The sequence below is a fragment of the Grammomys surdaster genome, unplaced genomic scaffold (genome assembly GCF_004785775.1).
Source record: "Grammomys surdaster isolate TR1022 unplaced genomic scaffold, NIH_TR_1.0 133, whole genome shotgun sequence".
Taxonomy (NCBI): Eukaryota; Metazoa; Chordata; class Mammalia; order Rodentia; family Muridae; genus Grammomys; species Grammomys surdaster.
In genome coordinates, this window is record NW_021604591.1 from 3,608,267 (window position 1) to 3,629,610 (window position 21,344).

Here is a 21,344-nt window from a genome sequence, read left to right on the forward strand (position 1 = left end):
TGTGTGTGTGTGTGTGTGTGTGTGTGTGTGTGTGTGTGTGTGTGTGTATACTCTGTGAAGGCCAGAAGAGGGCCTTAAGTCTCCCGGAACTGGAGTTCAGATAGTTGTGAGCCATCATGAAGGTGCTAGGAACCAAATCCTGGTCCTCTGCAACAGCAGCAAGTGCCCTTAACCACTGAGCCATCTCTCTAGCTCCTTTGCTGTGGATATTTTTATAAGTTGGGTATGGTACATGTTATAGGCAACAGTTGTTGAGTTCCCTCAGTTATTAGACAAGGTAAGCAGACATGATTTAAGTTTTATTGAAGAGCAGTTAACATTAGAGATGGAAGAACTTCCTCAGTGAGTGGAGAGGTAACACATCAGCATGGTAAAGGTTAAAATGTTCATATGCACATAAAACATAACCGGTGTTTACGGCAAAGATTAGATGGAATGATCAACCTTTTAAAAGCTAACTGGTTTCCCAGCTCATTTGGTTAATAAAGCACACTCATCTCTGAGACTTTGAAATGTGGATGCTGTTAGCTCTCCCAGGATTGGTGCAGAGGAAGATGAACAGTTTTGTGTTGGAAAGGGTTTGGATCAGTGAAGAGCCGGGAAGTCTTACCCCAGCTGGAAATGGTGTTCCTTCCAACCACTGGTGTAAAGTACTCGTTTGATTACCAACATTAGCTGCCTAACATGCAGTGTTCTTGAGACTGGAAATTTGGGCTTTAGCTATTGCAAAATTGTGGTGTAGGGAGAGAGAGGACCTACTCAAATACATCAGCAAGTAGATGGATTCCAGGTTATGAAGCCAGTGACAAATTTAAAGGGTCATTTGGTTCACCTAATGTGACTTATGAGTTCAGTTGATGAACTTAAAAACAATCCAATCAGAGCCAGATGTGGAGGCACATGCTTTTAATCCCAGAGACAGGAGAGTCTCTGAATTCTGAGGCCAGCCTGATCTACACAGGGAGTTCCAGGAAAGCTGAAGATACAGTGATCACCCCCCTCAAACAAAATCCACTAATACACAGATTCTTCCAGTAATCGTTTTAGAACTGGCTTTTCAGTGTGTGGAAGGCCCAGCCACACTTACAAAGCCAGGCCCACTGAACAGAGGACTGGACTTCAAGCAGAAGGAGGTGGAAGATTTGACTCAGCTATGTCCTACTATGCAGACCTGCAGGACACATTCAGACCTTCAAGACCATCCAGTCACTTAGATGTCAATCAAACCTTTCAAAAATACTAAGCCAGTATTTGTTTTACATAGAAGAGACTAAATCAGTATATATGTTAAATGTAAGTCCACTGCTGGCCGTTTTATTTTATTTGTAACTTTGGAAAACATTTTTATTTTTTTCACAAGAAAGGTTATATCTATGCTGGGTGGCATTTTAAGCCGTATGTTTTGGGTATTTTAAGAACTGCAAAGGGAAGGGAGGAGCTTTGTATCTAAGTCAGATGTCCCTGAAAGGCCTCTAGTTGTCTGTCTGGTCAGTGGGTAAGGAAGCAGGTGAAAGGCTTAGCACGCGCTCTAGAGGAAGCCAGGGCCAGGCTTTATCCCCCTCCCCCAGCCTGGAAGAGCAATGCTGGACTAGAGGGTGGTCTCCCCGCCCACCTCTCTCCCATAGTCCTCGTCGTCTGTGAGGTTGAGGTCAGACTCCATCTCTATCCTCACCTGTGGCACCATGAAGACTGGATTCCGTGAGTAGTTGAAAGCAGGTGAAGCCGGACAAGAGATTTTGAAATGCAAGGTGATGCTGAGTGGGGCAGAGCAGGAAGAAAGAATGAGACTCTTGCGTGTGGTCAGCACCAGGCGCAGAGCAGGGCTCTGATGGAACAGTTCTGTTGCTGCTTATCAGCGTAAAAAAAAAAAAATGCACGGGTGTTTGCGTGTATGTCTGCACCACGTGCATGCAAGGTTGTTTTTTTTTTAAACAAAAATTCTTTTTTTTCCTTTTAAAAAAAAGATTTACTTATATTTATATGAATACACTGTAGCTGTTTTTAAACATACCAGAAGAGAGCATCAAGTCCTATTACAGATGGTTATGAGCCACTATGTGGTTGCTAGGAATTGAACTCAGGACCTTTGGAAGAACAGTCAGTGCTCTTAACTGCTGAGCCATCTCCCCAGCCCCTAAAGGAAAATTCTTAACAATCCATGCAGCACTCGTGAGGCAGAGACAGACAGGTGGATCCGAATTCAAGAGCAGTCTGGGCTACGTTAGTGAAACCCAGTCTCAGAAAAGTTACTTACTACATACATTTATTTATGGATGTTTGGGGGTTCGAGAGCGGAGGTCAGAGGACCATGCAGGAGTTGATTATCTCTGTCCAACATATGGGTCCCAGGGATTAAACTCCAGTCATGTTTTATTTTTATTTATTTTTTCTGGCAGGGTCATACTGTATAGACCAGGCTAACCTTGAACTTGCAGAGATCTGTCTACTTCTGCCTCCCAGATGTTGGGATTAAAGGCATGAGCCACCATTTTTTTGAACTCAGGTTTGGTGGCAAGCACCTGTACCTACTGAGCCATCTTGCTGGCCTTTTTGATGTTGTTTTTTGATACTAGGTCTCATGTAGCCTCAGACTTTCTTTGTAGCTAAGAATGGCCTTGAATTCCTGATCCTCCTGCCTCTGTTTCTCAGAGGCATGAACTCAGTGCATTCAGAGAACAAAGTGTCCTCTATCTGTTGGGCTTTCAGCCACAGTCACTGTACTGGTCGAAGCCTTTTTTAACCTACTTAAATGGCTGCCAAAGCCAACTTTCCGAATCATAAATCTGACTGTTCTGTTCTCACTGTTCAAAGGACAGCATCCAGATTCCATAGCATGGCAGACAGAGCCTGCCAGAACTGCCCATCAATCCTTGTGGGTGTGCTTTCAAATGTTGCCTTAGGCATGTTCCCACGGCCTGGACTGGACTTTCCTCCTCTGCTCTGGCCCAGTCTGTGCACCAGACAGGTCTTTGTGTCCTGGGTAAGACTATTCCCTTGAGATCACCAGCTTTATGTGTGTCGATACTTGCTCTCACACATGGCACTCACTGTGCCTTTGCATGTCCCTCTACTACCCCAAGTATGGAACCTCATGCCTGGCAGGTATGTCTGTACAACACATGCGTGCCTGGTAATCCACAAGGGCTCAGATCACCCGGAACTGGGACGACAAATGGCTCAAAGCAGCCATGTGGATGTTAGAAACCAAACTTGTGTCCTCTGGAAAAGCTGCCAGTGAATGTAACCTGCAAGCCATCTCACCAGCCCTCCATCTCTCAGCCCAACCATCCCTTGGACCTCCAGCCAGCCCCTTCCCCCATCTCTCAGTCCCCCACCCCTCCAGCTTTAAAGCTTTATCTATGTCCATCCAGGTCCTGTCGCCTGAGCCCTTTCTTCTCTGGAGAGATCTCCTTTACTTCCAACTGCTTTCAGAGTTGGGGATACACAGTGTCTATGGCAAGCGCCATGTCTAGCTAACCAAATTCTCTGCATTTATGAACTTGTTCTGTGGCTCTGTGTAATTTAACAGTTTCTTTTTAATTCCTTATCTTGGTGTAGGCTCTTGTCTGCAGAAGAGGTAGTTAGAGATTTGATTTGGTATAAACCTTTTCTTTTTTAGTTTAAATACATTTGGGGTGGTGATGGCTCAGTGGTTAAAGAACACTTGTACTTGCAGAGGAAAGCTCTTGCACCCATGTGGTGGCTCCCAACCACCTGCAGCATCCGTCCTGGGGCATCTGATGTCCTCTCTGGCACCCACACACCCTGACACTGACACCCAAGCAGCTTGAGGACCTGCCGTGTGCACAACTCTCTTCATGCCTAGCATCTCATCAAGAGCACCAAGGGTCACGTTCATATGATCCTTCTCTTGAATGTTTCTATCTCTACTTTCTAGTTAGCTTTCTTCAATTTTTTTTTAATGATTTGTTTTGTTTTGTTTTTCGAGACAGGGTTTCTCTGTGTAGCCCTGACTGTCCTGGAACTCACTCTGTAGACCAGGCTGGCCTTGAACTCAGAAATCTGCCTGCCTCTGCCTCCCAAGTGCTGGAATTAAAGGTGTGCGCCACCACTGCCCAGCACTGTCTTCAATCTTTATCTGTCCTGTGATAACTAACCCCACTGTTTTATTCTTGTGAGTACCTCTCCTTTTGACCCTTTGCATATCTACCCAAGCTTTCCCTTACAGATAATCAAGCTAGCTTTCATTGTTGAATAGCTGCTTTCTTTGTTCTGTGTTTACTGTCAGTATTCTATGCAGTGGTTTGCAGTGGTTCCTTTTCTAAAGTTGAATTCTGTTGTGCATTGAAACCATCTGATGGCAATGAATGCACACATTTAGTTCTTGATCTCCATGGCCAGGTTATTCACCTGTCTCCCGGGTGTGGACCAGCAGAGCTGGTCTAGCCCCTTAGGCCTGAAGCCGTTGCTTAGGTTTGTCTGATGCTCAAGAGTCTACCTCACATGAGCCCTCCCAGCCCCCGCTGAGAAGCTCCTGGCAGTTCATGGCTGCTGGGGGAGGGAGTCATTTCCTTATGAGTGTCCTCACTGATAAGTCACCCATGGCCCAGTTAATAGCCCCATACCCACGCACATGGAAAAGAGAAGCAGCGACAGCCTTTACCTTCGGTCCAGTTCTGAGCCACTGAAGGAGGAGTCAGAGAGAGTAGCTCCAACTGGAAGATCTTTTTCCTGGAGGGAGATGAGAAGGCCGCTGTGAGCAGGTCCAACAGGGTACAGGGAACAATCTAGTTCTCCAGAACCCCCTCACCCTCTCTGTGTTCTGCTTTTCAGCCCTAGTCAACAAGGCACAAGGGGAAGGAATACTGGGGGCTCACAGAGGATAGGTTGCTTCAGGCTCAATGTCTCATACAGGGGCCCTTAGCTGGTTAGAAAAGAAAGAGGCATGGGCCATGCCATGAGAGGATGACAGAAAGTAGGACAGGAGAAGAAGAAACCTCAGGTGACTTTGTGCTATGATGAAGAGTTCTCAAGGGCCCCTGAAGGCGTTGGCAGGATGTGCTCGCCCCCGGTACCTGACCTGTCTTTGAGAAGAGTGACAGGTTCTGATAGGATCCTCCATGGTCTATGATCAGTGTTCCATTACATCCTTCAAAAGACTACAAGGACAAATTGGGCTGTCTATCACCAGGGAAGAATTAGAGGCCAGGGAAGGTTCTAGAAGAGACTTCATGACCATAAGCTGACTTCCCTAAGCAAGCCCCCTGTCAGCAGTGGCAGGTGCCTGTGGCTTTCACAGGATCACAGCCTAACACCAGAGCTGGACTCATCCATGGCTGTCTCTCTAATACGGAACAATGACTGAGATTCTCAATCATCACAGTTCCAGGGAGATGTGGGAGACTCGGGGGCCACGGTTGGACAGATGTGTTCTAAAACAGTGAAGACCAGCAAAGCCATGGGGGCCAAAGGAAAGTTAGGAATGGTGGTCCTGTCTAAAGTGAAGACTGAAGGATGCTCTTTTATGGGGAGGGGTGTCTCCATACGGTGGCGTTTCTAGGCTCTTGGCCAGGAGACCTCAGCATCTAAAACAAGGAGAGCACTGAGCTGCAAGGGGAGGTCCCTCGGGAGTGGGAGGAAGATTGGCCGTGAGCAGGAAGGAAGAGAGCAGGTGCTTTACTTACTGGCAACGCAGTGGATACCATTTTGGGGATCAGATGGGAGACCTTCCATGGGGATCTTTACAACTGAGGGAGGAAGGGACTGGGGCTGGAGAAAAACAGTGGGAAAGCAGATAAACACCAAGACAGCCACCTGGGTTTCTTTAATGAGACACAAGCTGCATACATGCACAGTTTGGGAGCCATCCTCTTCCCACCCAGACCAAGTACTGAGGGCTGCAGTAAACACTGGGGCCCACCGAGGCACCACGGCACAGTTACCCACTCTTCTACAGCCCAGAACACAGGCAGGAATCCAGCCAGGAATGTCTCTCTGAAAGGTATAGTCTGCTGTGTAAGCAGACACTGTGAGTGGCTCACACACACTACAGCAGCATTGCCATAAAGACAGGTGTAAGATGAGTTTAAGTGACTCAAATCTCATTCTTCTACTGAGTAAATGTATCCTAAACCGCAGAGATGGTTTCCCTCAGACCTGGAGTGACTCCTGGCACATAGGAGTTACTCAGATGTTTACTGAAGAAACCAAAGAAAAAGCATTCGGTTTTAAAAGGCACTTGGGGGAGGGGGGCTGGAGAGGTGGCTCAGTGGTTAAGACCACTGGCCGTTCTTCCAGAAATTCTGGGTTCCATTCCCAACAACCATGTGGCAACTCACAACTGTCTGTAACTCCAGTTCCAGGTGAGCCGACACCCTCACACAGACACACACATGCAGGCAAAACAGACATATACTAAAATAACAAAAATGGAAAAGACCTTTGGTGGAGGGTAGGGCTGGAGAGATGGCTCAGCAGCTAAGAACTCTGGCTGCTCATGGCTGGAGTTTGGTTCTCAGCGCCACACTTGGGTGCCTCACAATTGCCTGTAAGCCCCGGGGATCTGACGCTTCCTACTGGCTGCTACAGGCACCTACACTCACAAGCACATAGCCACATACATGCACCCAGACACAGACACTGGCAATACAACATAATTAAAAAAATAAATCTCAAAATAAAAGAAGATGCTTAGACTCTAACCCTCTCTCCCACCTTCCCTCTCTCCCTCCCTCCCTTTATAGGCTGGCCTTAAATTTCTGATCCTCCTATCTCAACCTCTTGTACTAACACTCAACTTCAATCTACAGGTAAGCATGACCATGCCTGGCTTATAAGGTGCTAGAACTGGAACCCAGAGCTTCATGCTTGCCTTGCAAGCTCCCTACCCACTGAACCACCCCTGCCCCAGAACTTTTCTCCTTTGTTAAAGTGCATAAAGGCTCTCTCCTGTAGGAGGACTACAGTTAAGGGAGTCATTGCCTGTGAAAAGTTTTTCATTTGCAAAAGTTAGGTGACGGTTACTGGCTTGAGTCAAACGGAAGGGAGCAGGGACTTGGCACCAGGAAAAGGAGTAACCAAAGTAGGACCGAGTTCTTAATGCTCTTAGACAGCTCTTATCCATCTTGGGAGGTCGTGTTCCATTTGGGAAAGAGCTGTCATTATTTGTAGTGAGTGCTTGATTCAGAAAATCTTTCAGCCCAGCACTTGGGAGGCAGAGGCAGGCAGATTTCTGAGTTCGAGGCCAGCCTGGTCTACAGAGTGAGTTCCAGGACAGCCAGAGCTACACAGAGAAACCCTGTCTTGAACCCCCCCCCCCAAAAAAAAAGAAAAGAAAATCTTTCAGCCTGGTGTTTTGGTGCCTGCTGTATGGCGTGGGCTGACCCTTGGCTGGGATCGAGGAAGCATGGGAGAGGGAAAGAGCAGGTGGGGCAACCACATGGTCCCTCTACCTCAGCGAAGACAGTTTCTCCCGCTTCCATCCCTGATCCCATGTAGGTAGGCCCAAGCTAAGCTGTTACCAGGGTGACATCCCTAGAGTCCAGGCCCCATGTGAGTTCCCACTGATCGCTCTCCACAGACCTGCTCCTTTCTCAGGCAATTCTTACAACTACCTTCCATGTTGGAGTCTCTTCTGCCCCAGGGACTTGAAACTAAGAACCCACAGAAGTGGCCATCACCTGCTTCTAGGCAGACAAGCTCACTAGTTCTGACCACCCTGAGGATATTTCCAGGAACAGATAGGGTCTTAGCACCCAAGACCACCCACAAGGCCACCCCTCGCCCTGGCAGAACCGAGTCTCTCAGTCTCTGCCTTCTGCCCAGACTCACCATCCCCACCTCCTCCTCTGCGTTCTCGTGGACCTCTTTCCTTCTCTTCTTTTTCTTGTCTGTCTCCTTTTTCTCCTTCTCTGGGAGGATATTGTCAATCCAGGCCAGGTCATGCTGGGAGAAAATCAAGTCCAGGAGCCTTCTAACAATGATAAGGCCCAGGATCTGGGATGGGAAGAAGGGCAGAAAGGCTAAAACTTCATGGGAGCTCAAAGACAACTGTGAGCTTGTGTTTTCTCCCCAGTTGGCTGAGGTCAGGGACCATGTGTGGCCAGCATCTTTGTAGCCACTCCAATGTCCCCAAGACTAACTAGCCAGCAAGCCCAGAAGAATGCAACATTCCTAGTTCTTGAATCTTTGAGCACTGTCTCTGCCCCTTTCATGATCCACTTAGCTTTTCAAATGCATTCGTTTTACATGGGAATAAGCTTACTATTACACTTCCGTTTCCAAGATCAGTCTGAGGCTCAGCACTGGGAGCGTTGCCTTTCTGCTTTGTTCTGCTTCTTCAATCCTGCTCCCCCTCCCCCGTCCCACCTGCTCATGGGTGGGGGAGGTTGGTTGACTTCTATGGGTTTCTCCACAGGGTCCTGTTTCTATGGTACTGTTCTCTGCTCTCTGGCACTGAACCTGCCGGTGGCACTGCCCCACCCAATCTGCCAAGCACCAAGGAGCCCACCGGACCCTCCTTACCATGACCGGAAAGATGATGGCAGCCATGGTTGACTTAAGGATCCAGAGCAGGGCCAGGCAGAGGATCTGCACCAGCGTGAACAGGTGGATCCGACGAAGGGGTACGTGGCGCAGGAAGGTGTGGTCTGGCTGGTGCTTGGCTGGCATGAGGAAAAGCTTACAGCGTTCCCAGAACTGGCAAGAATAGAGCATAGGATTCAACCAAGAGGTCAAACCCCAGCGCCAAAGGCCTACTGGGCTCTGGGACTAGGGGATGTGGTGACCTGGTAGGGTTGTGGAGAAGGGTCTCCTAATTGGGCCTTATGATAGGCTAGTAGTATGTACATATGTATAACATAGGGAAGGGACCCCGAGCACCAGGTATAGGAAACAGCCTGCAGAGAGTGACTAAAGGAACATGAACAAAATCCATATCTGAGGGAAAAGAAACCATCTTAACAGCAGCACAAACTGCCTGGGGCCCTAGTGTCATGGAGAAGCAGAACAAAACAAAATCTTTTCTTTTATAGAGCAGCTTTAGGGAATTAGGGAGGGAAGGTTCATAACAGTTAGCTTGACCTGGCTTTCAAATTCTGAGCCTCAGTTTCTCCATCTGTAAAATGGGAACCTAAGGGCCTAGTCTCATAGATTATATGATCCCTGTAAAATACTTAGTGTAGTCATTTTGGTGGCACAATGGAAGTAGCATCATCACCATTATTCTCTCATGGAACTGGGACAGCAAACATTTAGGGTCTTGGTAGCACAAACTAGACATGAAGTTCTGGCTCTAGGTCACATCAGCCCGGGGAGGATACAACCTTACCTGGATGCCATTCAGGGAGGCCACTCCCATGTAGAGGAAGACTCCATAGAGCACTGGCATGGGGATGTACTGAAATGAGAGGACAGGTTTGGGCTGGGGAGGGGCCTTGCTACTTGGTGATGGACAAGGGTATCAGCCAACCACAGAGAGTGCTGGAGAGCTGGACTTTGAAGGAACTGAGGGTCCAACAGCAGAACTAAAGCTGGATGAAGTGAGGTGAGGGCCATGAGGATGGGCTAACAGGCCCCCAGCCTGGGTACCCAGACCAGCCTGCTGCTGCTTCCCAAGACTGGCTGCTCTCCCGGCCACTCAGAATCTATACGATGTGGGTTAGCCTTCCAGCAAGAGGGGAAGCCACCCAGACTGTGCACTACTCACTCCACCAGATTCTCTCCACTTCTGCCTCAGCTGACAGTCACAGAAGGGGCTGGGACCCTGGGCGAGCCCAGCAGAAGCAAGTAACAGAAGACACACGTTACAGGCAGCATTGTATGAACTAAGGAGGACAGATCCCCAGCTCGCCACTGATGGGGAGTCCTTCCTTGCAAACAAGAACAACAGTTTGCTTTTTCAACAATGGAACCATGTCATTTACTTTGTCCCACAATCATTATTCAGAATCTTCAAAAGCCTTCTCTCCACCACCTGGCTAGGCTGCCTTTCTCTTCCTTTTTTTCTTTATCTGTGCCTCTGCTTGCTGCTGAACCAAGGCTGGCCTGCCTTGCTCTTGGGAGAACACTTGGTAAGCACAAAGTCTGATACCTACATGGGTTGCCTAACCTGCAGGTGCCATTTAAGAACGCTGAGAGGGGTTGAAGGGGATGGAGGTGAGAGCACCAGCACCCACATCGAGTGGCCCCAGCACCAGAGGGGCTCATGTCCTCTTCTGGCCTCCTCGGTGCCTGGTGCCTGTGTTCATGTATACATATCCACACACAGACAGACACACATACACATAGTTTTAAAAGGTAAAATAAATCTTTAAAAGAAAGAATGTTAAGATATCCAAGCAAACAATGACCTCTTTTAAGTTAGATTGTTCAGTGTTTAAGCACTAAGACTTGTATCTAGATGTTGTAAGCTTCCATCCCAAGGCCTTTGTGCTAAAAGTTAAAAAGGGATTTAGACGGCCCTTGCACCTTCCTGCCAACATGTGGCTTGTGAAAAATGTCCTAATTATAAAACAACATAAAAAGTCACTAAGTTAGCTCTGTGCAAATTGCACTCAAAGCATAAGGGCAACTGAAAGAAAACCTTAAATAAAATGTAATACTATGCCAGCATCGTGCCGCATCTTTGTAATCCCAGCACTTGACAGGAGGGTTATGAAAACTTTGAGACCAGCCTGGTCTACATCTCAAGTTCCAGGCCACTCAGGGTTACATAGTGAGACACTATCTATGAGAATAAAAGGGCAAGGGTCTTATACTGGAGAGATGGCTCATGGTTAAGAGTGCTTGCTGCCCTCCCAGAGGACCTGAGTCCTGTTCTCAGCACTCACAGTGGCTGGCTCGAAACTGCTCCATGTGATCAAATGCCCTCCTCTGGCTTCTGACAGGACCCAAACAAACGTGACAGTCACTCACACAGACGTACATGTAAATAAGATAAGTATTTAAGGTACTAATCAAGCCGGGTGGTGGTGGTGCACGCCTTTAATCCCAGCACTTGGGAGGCAGAGGCAGGCGGATTTCTGAGTTTGAGGCTAGCCTGGTCTACAGAGGGAGTTCCAGGACAGCCAGGGCTACACAGAGAAACCCTGTCTCGAAAAACCAAAAAATAAAAAAATAAAAAATAAATAAAATAAAAAATAAAATACTAATCAAGGGCCAGGCTAGTTGGTGCACACCTTTAATCCCAGTACTTGGAAGGCAGAGGCAGGTGGATCTCTGTGAGTTCGAGGTCAGCCTGGTCTACAAAGTGAGTCCAGGACAGAAACCCTGTCTCGAAAACAAAACAAAACAAAATCAAGATAAAGAAAACACAGAGATTAGAGGCACGCATTCTAATTAGATCTCAAACTGCCTGGTTTACGCAGGGGGATAGAATGAGAATGGAGCCCAAGGGCTCCTGCATGCTCAGGAAGCTCTTCCAGCTGAGCTACAGCCCTAGAATTTTGAAAGTACAGCACCCAGAGCCCCTGGGAGCTCTAGATAGCCACTCTCAGGGTGCCGTATTTCTCGTCGCTTTCTCACTGTTGGACTGTGTGGCTCGGCAGGGCTCATGTCAGCAGCACCCCAGCCCACACTTCTGCTTCCTGGGGTAGAGCTTTCTCATGCCCTGGGTTTTCCAGCTCTTGTGAGAGACGTGGTTGTTCAGCACTGACTGGAAAGACCTTCACTAACGTTTGAAATCCTATCTTTAAATTTTTTATTTTTAGTTCTTATGTGTGTGTAAGAGAGTGTGCCAGGTAAGTGTGGGGCCCTCAGAGGTCAGAAGAGGCAGGTAAGACTTCCTGGAATCGGAGTGTGGCTACGAGAAGCCTGGTGTAGAAGCTCGGATCCACACTCTGTCCTTGGGAAGAGCAGCGAGCCCTCTTTAACCACTGAGCCATCTCTCCAGCCTCCAAAGCCTTGTTTAGGGGCAGGTGTGCCCCTTGAGATGCTCGTACCATAGATCCTGTGGTTTATGATCCTGATCCTCCATCGGGGATGTGACCAGCTCCTCACCTGTGCCACTGAGCTCCACTCAAACCCTTATTTCTAGTATTATTTTTGTACTGCTGTAGGCCTGCTGTCCTAGACTAAGAACACAGACAACATTAGCACAAAACCAGATGTCAAAAGTGTGAGCATAAAAGACCGGCCACTACACACAGGATGTGATAAACGTGTCCATAAAAGAACTGACCACATTGTAAATGGAACAAAAGGATGGCGACTACGGTAGACCTTTCTAGCTGCTCTCTGGTCGATTCAACACACAGAGACAAGCTGGTGCGGAACGGCTGCATTGCTGAACATGCCCCGCTGCCCCGCCGCTGGACTCAAGCCCGACAGTGTCTCAGGGAGATGGGAGCTGCCGTCTGCACAGTGTAGGGAGGAATCTTGGGTCACCCAATCACCCTCTTTTTAGACTATTGGCCTTTGACACAAACACTTGTCAAACAATATTAGGACTGACACAGGACGGTTCTTTGGAAACTTTTTCACAATTAAGACTCACTCCTTGCACACTTAAGATACACTTTGGGGCCAAGGAGACACTCAGTAGGTAAAGTCTCCTGATAACGAGCCTGACAATTGGAGTTCAATACCCGGGACACGAAAGGTGGCAAGAGAGAACTGATTCCTGTAAGCTGTGCTCTGACCTCCACACACACCACAAACCACACATTCGTGCACACACAGGCACACACACAAATAAAAATGTAAAAACTGAGAGTGATTCTATGGTCTGGAGCTATAGCTCGGTGGCTGAGCACTGTCTAGCATTCTCGAGACCTTGAGTTCCATCCCTGAGACCAGAAAAGTGGTTCTGGGTTTACCTGTGATTGCACCAGGGCCTTGCTTGTGCCTGGCGAGCATCGTGCAAGCATCGTACCACCGCCGACCCCAAGCCTTGAAAGTGTTAGATGGTCTTTCCACCAATGCTTTGCTCACCCCCCCACCCCCATCTTCACCGCACTGCTTATCTTGAGCCTAGGTCAGCCCAGAACTCATTCTGTAACAGATGCTGGCCTTGAACTTGTGACTCTTTGTTTCATTTTCCCAAGTTACAGGCCTAGGCTATCAAACCTAGTGTGCTCTTCAAAGTGTGGTTTATTTTACTTGTATTCACTTAATCAACTTTAAAAGCATAATATGCTCATTTAAAAAAAGATTCATCTTTATTTTGTGTGTCCGAGTGGTTTTTGGCTGTATATATGTATGTGCACAGCATGTGTGCCTGGTGCCCGCTGAGGCCAGAAGAGAACATGAGAGTCTCTGAAACTGGAGTTGCAGATGGTTGTGAGCTGCTGTGAGGGTGCTGGGAACCAAACCCAGGTCCCCTACAAAAGCTAACAGTGTTCTTAACCACTGAGGCAGCGCTCCAGCCTCTATTTTTACATTGATTGATTAACACTTAACTCTCTCTCTCTCTCTCTCTCTCTCTCTCTCTCTCTCTCTCTCTCTCTCTCTCTGTGTGTGTGTGTGTGTGTGTGTGTTCATGTGTGCAGGTCAGAGGACAGCCTTCAGGAGTTGATTCTTTCCTGCCATCAGATGTTCTCTCTCTCTCTCTCTCTCTCTCTCTCTCTCTCTCTCTGTGTGTGTGTGTGTGTGTGTGTGTGTGTGTGTGTGTGTGTGTGTGTGTTGTCCAGGGAATCACACTTGGATTGGCAGCCTCAGCAACAGGTAGGTACCTTTACTTGCTGAACTATCTCATTGGCCTGCAAACAACCATTTTCAAATGAAGGAAAAATACCTGCCCGTCTGTGTGTGATCTGATCCATACACAATGGAGACCTTCCTTTGAAGGACCCAGCTGCACACCTACTACTCAGATGTGCCCAGCATCTGTTTTTAAGCCAGATACACTTGTCATAGTGAGCCAATCAGAGGCAGTGCATTCTTTTCTTTGCAAGATTACCTCAGAGCCTTTAAGAGCCTTTACTTTAAGAGCCTTAAAGGTGGGAGAAGGGAATGGCTACAACACTGGACTAAGTTTAATATGAAAGGAAAGTCCTGGGCTGCAGAGACGGCTCGGCCAGTAAAGTGCTTGCCACACAGAACACAAACAAGGTCCTGAGTTGAACCCTCAGGAGCCACAGAAAGAGGCCAGATGCAGAGGCACAGAGCTGCTGTCCTAACACTGTGAAGATAGAGGTGAGAGGATCCCTTGAGCTTGCGGTCAGTCTAGCCAAATGTGTGAGCTCCAGGTTCAGTGAGACCCTGTCTCAAAAATATAAGGTAAAGAAGCCAGTGGGATGGCTTGGGAGATAAGAACACATATTGCTTTTGTAGAGAACCTGAGTTCGGTTCTCAGCACCCACGTTGGGTGGCTCACAACCTCCTGGAACTCCCAGGGATCTGGCACCTCAAGATTCCATGAGTGGTCTATACACACACACACACATACACACAGATGCACGTTCACATATGTTTGAGTGCACATACACATATACATGAAGGAAAGTCTTAGTGAGTGTTGACTGAATGACAGGACCATGAATAGGCCACTAAATGTGGTAGAGAAGAGAGTAGAAAGACCTGTCAGAACTTCCCCATTCCAGACTGGTAAGTGAATTCCCTAAAGGACACAGCCTTGAAAGCACCCCTGCTACAGTGTTCCCTGGTGTTGGGATGGGAGCAAGAGGAGTTTCAAGCTTTGGGAAAAAGTCAATTATGTGCCCAAGATACACAAGGAGTGGGATGGTGCCTGTAGAAGAGCTTGGGGATTCCCATGTGCAAAGCTTACAGTCAGAAAATGGGCAGAACAAGACGACCTGGAGTGAGCCCTAAGCACAGCAATGTGGTCGGGTCCAGCTCTCGGGGTCCTGGACTAAGTAAGACAGAACACTACAGAAGTCCCTGGAAAAGAAGGTCCTCCAGAAAAGTGGCAGTGGCCCCTGGAGGAGGTAAGACAGAACAGACATGATGGCCATACTGATGGCATACTGTGTGACATCACAGAAAACAATGAATGACAGACACCACCTTGGCCCATTCATATTGCGCCTTTCTTATAGCTTGTAGGCTGGTGGCCCCTGGACTTTGAGAGTGATGGGGCAGAGTCTCACCTTCAGGATAGGAGCCAGGAAGACGGAGATGCCTGTCAGGATGAAGACCATGACTCCAGTAACTCTTTGCTCCCTGACGGAGATGAACACACAGTCAGGTGTGACCTGAAAGAAACTCAGGGACCAGTCCCAGCCTGTTCAGCTCTTCTTCTGGATTGAAGCTTATTACACCCAACGATATGGACCTCAGGGCTGCCTTAATTGGGCTCTACTTTGCACCCCAAGGCCCAGATGATCTGGTTAGGAAAGGCAGGGAGCACCTGGCCAGCCCAGGGTATTGTGAAGAGTGTCAGGGAGGTTGCTCCATGCCTAACAGCTGGAGCTTGAGCCATGTGGACTCAGGCTGACTCCTGGCTCTGCTTCTCATGTGTGGACAATATCAGGCAAGGCCATGAACAGCCTGAGCTGGGTGCGGTAGGGATAACAGCACTGCTACTGGGAGATTGTAAAGTGCTTAGTGCCCTGCTTTATTGATGAGTTCCTATCCCTGGGACTCAGGGGATGAAGACCTGGGAAGGTGCCCTGATTGTTGGCAAAAGAGGCAGCGGGAGCAGGAGGAAAAAGTAGGTTTTTCTTTCACTGTCAAGCCCTGGTATAACCCAGATTGCAGCTATAGGCTCTGGGCAAATTGCTTAGATCTAGGAAGTGGACTAGGAGAGGACCCCCCTCCCCTGGCCAGCCTTGAGCACTTCAACCAAGCAAAGGGGTCTTCCTCATGGCATTCCAGGTAGCCCTTGTGTCCCAGGGACACAGGAGATTCCCAGGGCAGCCATTTTGGAGAACACTGGGGTCTGGCATGGACCTCGGGAACACAAAGGGGTAGAGGATATGCTTTCTTGCATGAACCAGCTTGGGGCCTGACATGGGGCAGGAATGGAGAGGAAAGGAAAGAAATAGAAGTTTCAAGCCAGGGAGGGCTATGGGTTGGAATCCCGGTTGGGTCCAGAAAGGCTCTCAGGCGACTAAGCAGGATGTAAACCTATGGGGAGGCCTCCAGAGGATCTTGAGAAAGACAAACCAAGGGCAAGGAGAGGCCCTACCATGGGTGAGACTCTAGGGGGTCGCATATCAAATATTTGCATTATGATTCATAGCAGTAGCAAAATTACAATTATGAAATATCGATGAAATAGTTTTATGGCTGGGGTCACCGCAACATGAGGAACTGTATTAAAGGGTTGCAGCACTAGGAAGGTTAAGAAGCCCTGTTCTAGAGTGAGTAAGGGAGAATGTGTGTGTGTGAGTGTGAGTGTGCGTGTGGGTGTGTGTGGGTGTGACTACTGGAGACTACTAAGAAAAAAGTATCAGTTAGAACTGATAGAATTAAATTTTCATCTCTCTTTCTCTTCAGAATATTCCTCCTATGGCTGTAGTTTCAGAGGTCTCAGGGAAAGCCTTTCTTACCCAAATACCCTGAGGGAAAATAATTCCCTTTCCTTAAGATGCCCCCTCCTGTTCAGGTGACCCAGCCTCGCTCCCTCCTACCTGACCCCCAGGAACTGCGGCTGCTCCCCTGGGGCACTGGTCTCCGTCTCCATCTTGAGGCTGTCAATGTGGGCGATGGAGATGACCGTGGCAGCCACATACCAGGGGAGCCCCATGAAGGAGCACAGGGCCATGAGGATGCCCACCCAGAAGAGGTCCAGATGGTAGCCGGCGGCCTTCTGTAGGACAATGGGACAGGAGAAACTCTGAGAACCTGATCCTTCCCAAAGCAACCATTTTGTGGAGCATGGTTCCCCCTGCCTACCAGAGTATATTCTCTGTCCCCACTGAGACACTTACTGGGGCAGACACTCAGGACTTAGGAAGTGTATGGGCCTCACTATCCCCAAAAGTGGCACTAGTTGCTACCTTGTCTAAAAAATTGAGCCTGGGCCACAGATGTGGAAAAAAGGGACACTCAGGCTTGGGAAAGCCCTAGGTTTGGTCCCTGGTGAGAAGAGCTCCTGCAAGCTGGAGAGATGGCTCAGCGGTTAAGAGCACTGGCTGTTCTTCCAGAGGTCCTGAGTTCAATTCCCAGCAACCACATAGTGGCTCACAACCATCTGTAATGGGATCCGATGGCCTCTGGTGTGTCTGAGGAGAATGACAGTGAACTCACATACATTAAATAAATAAATAAATCTTTAAAAATTAATAATGACGAGCTCATGCCCAGTAGCCACAGCCACAGTTTGGTTCTGACCGGGTGGGGCGGGGACTGGTGACTTGAGTCTCTGAAAGGCAGTTCCCGTCAGACCCAAAGTCAGGGAGGGGTTGGTTCCAGGACACAGAAGGCTGAGGAAATTCCTCTGCCTCCTGATTTTAGGCCTAAACGCAGCAGCATGTGTGAGGTGCCCACGTTTCAGTATCAGGAGGTACACCCCAGAGCGTGGGGTCCAGGCACCTTGGGCCCAGGACCCAGCCTGGGCTCGCACCTAGTTCTCAGACCACTCCACCTTGGACAAGAACACATCTCCCTCACCTAAAGGCACCACATGGGGACTTGTTTTCTCAAATGATGGAAGGGAGAACACCCCTCCTTCCCTCCCCCAGCTATGCTCCTGACTCAGCCTCACCCTCAGCTTGTTCTCCTTCCGGTTGACAATGACAGCAGTGATCTGCTGGTCCATGAAGATCAGGATGGTCACCAGCAGGGCGGGCAGGATACTGGCAGGGTACACCCACCAAGGGTTCTTCCCAAAGGGGGCAACAAACCAGCCTCGGTCAGGCCTTGTGGGCTGAGTAGAGCAAGCGAAGAAGGCTGTTCATCTCTTCCTTGTCCAGACACTCACCCATGGCCCTGCCTTCCCACCACTCTCCTTTCCCCGCCCCCCCGCCCCCCCCCCCCCAGCAGTTCTCAACCACGATGATATTTTCCCTTAAAGATACTAAGTACTTGCAACTTTAAAAAGAGTCAGAGGCAGACAGGCATGGGAAGGAGCACAGACCCAATGGGGCTAGAGAACTCAACAGAACCGAACAGGCTGCATCACCCTGAAAAAACAGGTGTAGCTCAGAGGGCAGCCAGGAAGGTGTACACAGGGAGACAAAAGGCCGAAATGAGACCTGACAGAATAAAACACTGGATGAGCCCAGTGCTGCCTCTACAGAGCCAACTGCCTAAGGAGCTCTGAGAGCTCTGTGGAAAAAGCCAAGTTCAGACCTGTGTGTTGAGAATGAGGAGTCATTCGTGTAGAAGTGGACATTTAAAAGGAAGGACTGCGTGTGTATGTGGAGTGTATGTGTGTGTGTGTGTGGAGTGTGCACATGAACATGCAAACCCAGAGTGGTACATCGGGGGTCTTTCACTGTCGCTCATCCCTCATTGTCTTGCTTTACTGCCTCTGACTGACACAGCTCACTATTTGGGTTAGGCTGACTGGTCAGTGAGCACCCAGACTCCGCCTGTCTCTGCCTCTGATGCTGGGTTGCAGGTGCACTCATCCATGCCTGGCTTTTGTGGTGTGCGCTGGAGATCCAAACTCAGATGCTCCTGATTTCAGAGCATCTTTTCCCAGTTTCCAGGAATCAGAGATTTTGTTTAAGGCTAACACTACCTCAAAGGCAGGGTCTAGACTCAGATTCCCTACTTTGGTTGATAGTTGGTACATCTGGGAGGGCTTGAGGTTAGCTGTAAGCAAATCACCACTTCTGGATGCATTGTTTCTTTTCTTTAAATATGTATATTCTGAAGCCAGGCATAATGGCATATGCCTTCGATCCCACCACCCGAGAGGCAGAGGCAGGCAGGTGGATCTCTGAGTGTGAGGCAGAGGGACATAACAGCCCAGGGCAGGGACAAGGGGCAAACCTTGATGACATTAGGCACGTGCAGCTTGGGGGTTTGCAGCCCAAAACAGGCATCAATTCCACAGAAGAGCAGGATGGAGAAGACGATGGAGAAGTCAGCCACCAGAGTCCGGACCTGCAGAGAGGACAGCAGGAAGTGAGTGTGGCTCCAGGCAGTCCTGAGGTGGCAGTGAAGACAATGGTTAGGGCTTGTGATCAGAAGTCAGCAGGCCTGGGCTCACACCCTGGACCAGCAACCTTGAGTATGGCACCATCTCTCCAAGCCTCAGTTTCCTCTTCTGCAAGATATAGATAATGGTAGCACCCACCTTGAGGGCACGAATAAAAGATGACAGATTAGAGAACTTGGGATCCTTCAACAGGGTGGCAGCACTCCTGAAGTCATGCTCTAATAAAATGGCTGAACCTGGCCACCCAACAGGTGGGCGGATTGAACTCAAGAGAACATTAGCTCCTCTGAACATGCTGGCAGAGGGTTGTACCGCACCTGGGCTGAGAAGGGGTCCCCTCTATTTCATGGGGACCCTTAACTACTCTCAGATCTTTGATCTGCTAAGAATCTCTGCTCTCTGCTTTCTGGAGCCTGTTCTACATCAGGATCTGGACGTCCCTCTCTGCCCTTTTGGAACCAGTGTCCCCCTCTGTCCATTTGCCATCTTTTTATGTCTTATCAGAGAAAGTGGTTGGGGCCAGGATGGGGCAATGGGGCATGTCCATATCTGTGCCAACACCCGCTCTCTGTATGGAAAGGAATCCGTGGGGCACATTGTCATTGGCTTAGCGTGGTCACACTGTTCATCACCTCCCACCTGCCCAGGTGTCCCCGAAGGAGCACCAGCCTGATACTAGACAAAATGAACATTTCAAGTACCTCTAGGAGAGCACAAAGGACGATAAAGAGACACACAGACATCCCAGGTCCCAGGAGTTGGCAGAGCACCCAGAAGGACCGACACTAAGCTCTCTGGGTGACTGACTGCTCCCTCTCCCGCTCTCTCCATCACCACTGGTGCAGATGAGCCAGAAGGCAGGCAGCAGGGGTTCTGGGTTTGGACCCAGTTTGCTGAGCCATCTAGCTGGCCTCCGTGGTCTGAATTACAAACTGAAAGTCCTATCTATAGATGGGGGCTTAGGTTTACTTCTATCCTCCCTGTCCTTCCCTCAGTCCAAATCCTGGGAGTTATTTCTAAGTTCCTTCCAGAAACTGCTTCTGCTATTTGTATTACAGGGTCTTTATTTACCATCACAGCAGGAGACATTGCTGCCCTGCCCTGGACACCTCCTCCTCTGTTCCCCTTCCTCCTGTGACACCTCCACTTGGGTCTCTAGTGTCGAGTGGAGTCTTTTTGTAAAAAAAAAAAATAATTTTTAATTATGTGTGTGGGGTGTTTGTGTGTGAGAGTGCAGTGCTCACAGGAGTGGGGGGTGGGGGGGGGGGGGGGGTCACAGCCCCTGGAGCTGGAGTTACAGGCAGTGGTGAGCTGTCTGATGTGTGTACTGGGAATTGAACTCAGGTTCTCGTAAGAGTAATACATGATTTAGCCATCTCTTAGATACACACACACACACACTACATATAACATATACAATATCTTTCATATATAATGATACCATCTACATAACTCTGGCTGTCCTAGAACTCATATGTAGATCAGGCTGTCCTGAAACTCACATAGTTCCACCTGCCTCTGCCTCCTGAGTGCTGGGATTAAAATCGTGTGCCACCGGCCTGGCTCCATCTCAATTCTAAAAGGCTAAATACATAAGCATTGGTCACAGCACAATCAAGATACAGGGCAGGTATATTCTTAGTTTCTTATAATCTTCTCAGTATCCAAATCAAAGAATTGTTAAGTTAATCACTATGAATTTGATATTTTCCCAAATATAGGTGATTTCACACAGTCTAACCTAACACAAAGATGGACACAATACTTTAAAATGGACTTTCTTCTACCTTAAGAAATAAAAATTCTCCTGGACATGGTGGCACATGGCTTTAATCCCAGCACTCAAGAGGCAGAAGCAGGTGGATCTCTGTGAGTTTGAGTACAGCCTGGTTATATGGTGAGTTCTAGGACAGCCAGGTTACTTAGAGAAACCTGGAGGGGGGGGAGGGAGGGAGGGAGAGAGGGAGAGAGAGAGAGAGAGAGAGAGAGAGAGAGAGAGAGAGAGAGAGCCATCTTGTTGATGTCTTTCCCTTTCCCTTGCACCCAGTGTTTTCCCTGACTTTGCTCTCTATAGGACAAATTTGTCTGTTTCAACAAAGTATAGTATTATTCTGTGGAGTTAAAACGTTTGCCTAAATGGTAGCGGAGTATTGTAACTTTCTGACACTTGTTTTACTTATTCAACATCATGTTCACGACTTTTTTCCTGGTAGACAGAGAAAGCTGTGGTCTGTGTATATTAATTGTAACTTAATGGTTCCATTTTCTTTGCATTTATTTATTTAAAAATCTTTATTTCATGTGCATGGGTTTTGCTTGCATATGTGTAGTGTCCTGCATGTGTTCCTGGTCCTCATGAGGGGGTGTTGGA

The 21,344-nt window shown here is 48.5% G+C and overlaps 1 protein-coding gene across 1 annotated transcript in view; it reads right to left on the reverse strand.

The window, feature by feature from the left end:
• Positions 1–1,644: 1,644 nt before the first annotated feature.
• Positions 1,645–21,344, reverse strand: part of Slc4a5 (solute carrier family 4 member 5) — a 60,955-nt gene continuing 41,255 nt past the window's right edge. The window contains exons 15-24 of the mRNA XM_028762485.1: positions 18,805–18,918; positions 17,570–17,731; positions 16,494–16,672; positions 15,009–15,081; positions 9,290–9,358; positions 8,485–8,658; positions 7,792–7,956; positions 5,646–5,730; positions 4,625–4,692; positions 1,645–1,754 (exon numbers count right to left, since the gene is read on the reverse strand). Coding sequence (XP_028618318.1) covers positions 4,658–4,692; positions 5,646–5,730; positions 7,792–7,956; positions 8,485–8,658; positions 9,290–9,358; positions 15,009–15,081; positions 16,494–16,672; positions 17,570–17,731; positions 18,805–18,918 — 1,056 coding nt within the window. The 3' untranslated portion in view covers positions 1,645–1,754; positions 4,625–4,657. The remainder of the gene's footprint in view (positions 1,755–4,624; positions 4,693–5,645; positions 5,731–7,791; positions 7,957–8,484; positions 8,659–9,289; positions 9,359–15,008; positions 15,082–16,493; positions 16,673–17,569; positions 17,732–18,804; positions 18,919–21,344) is intronic.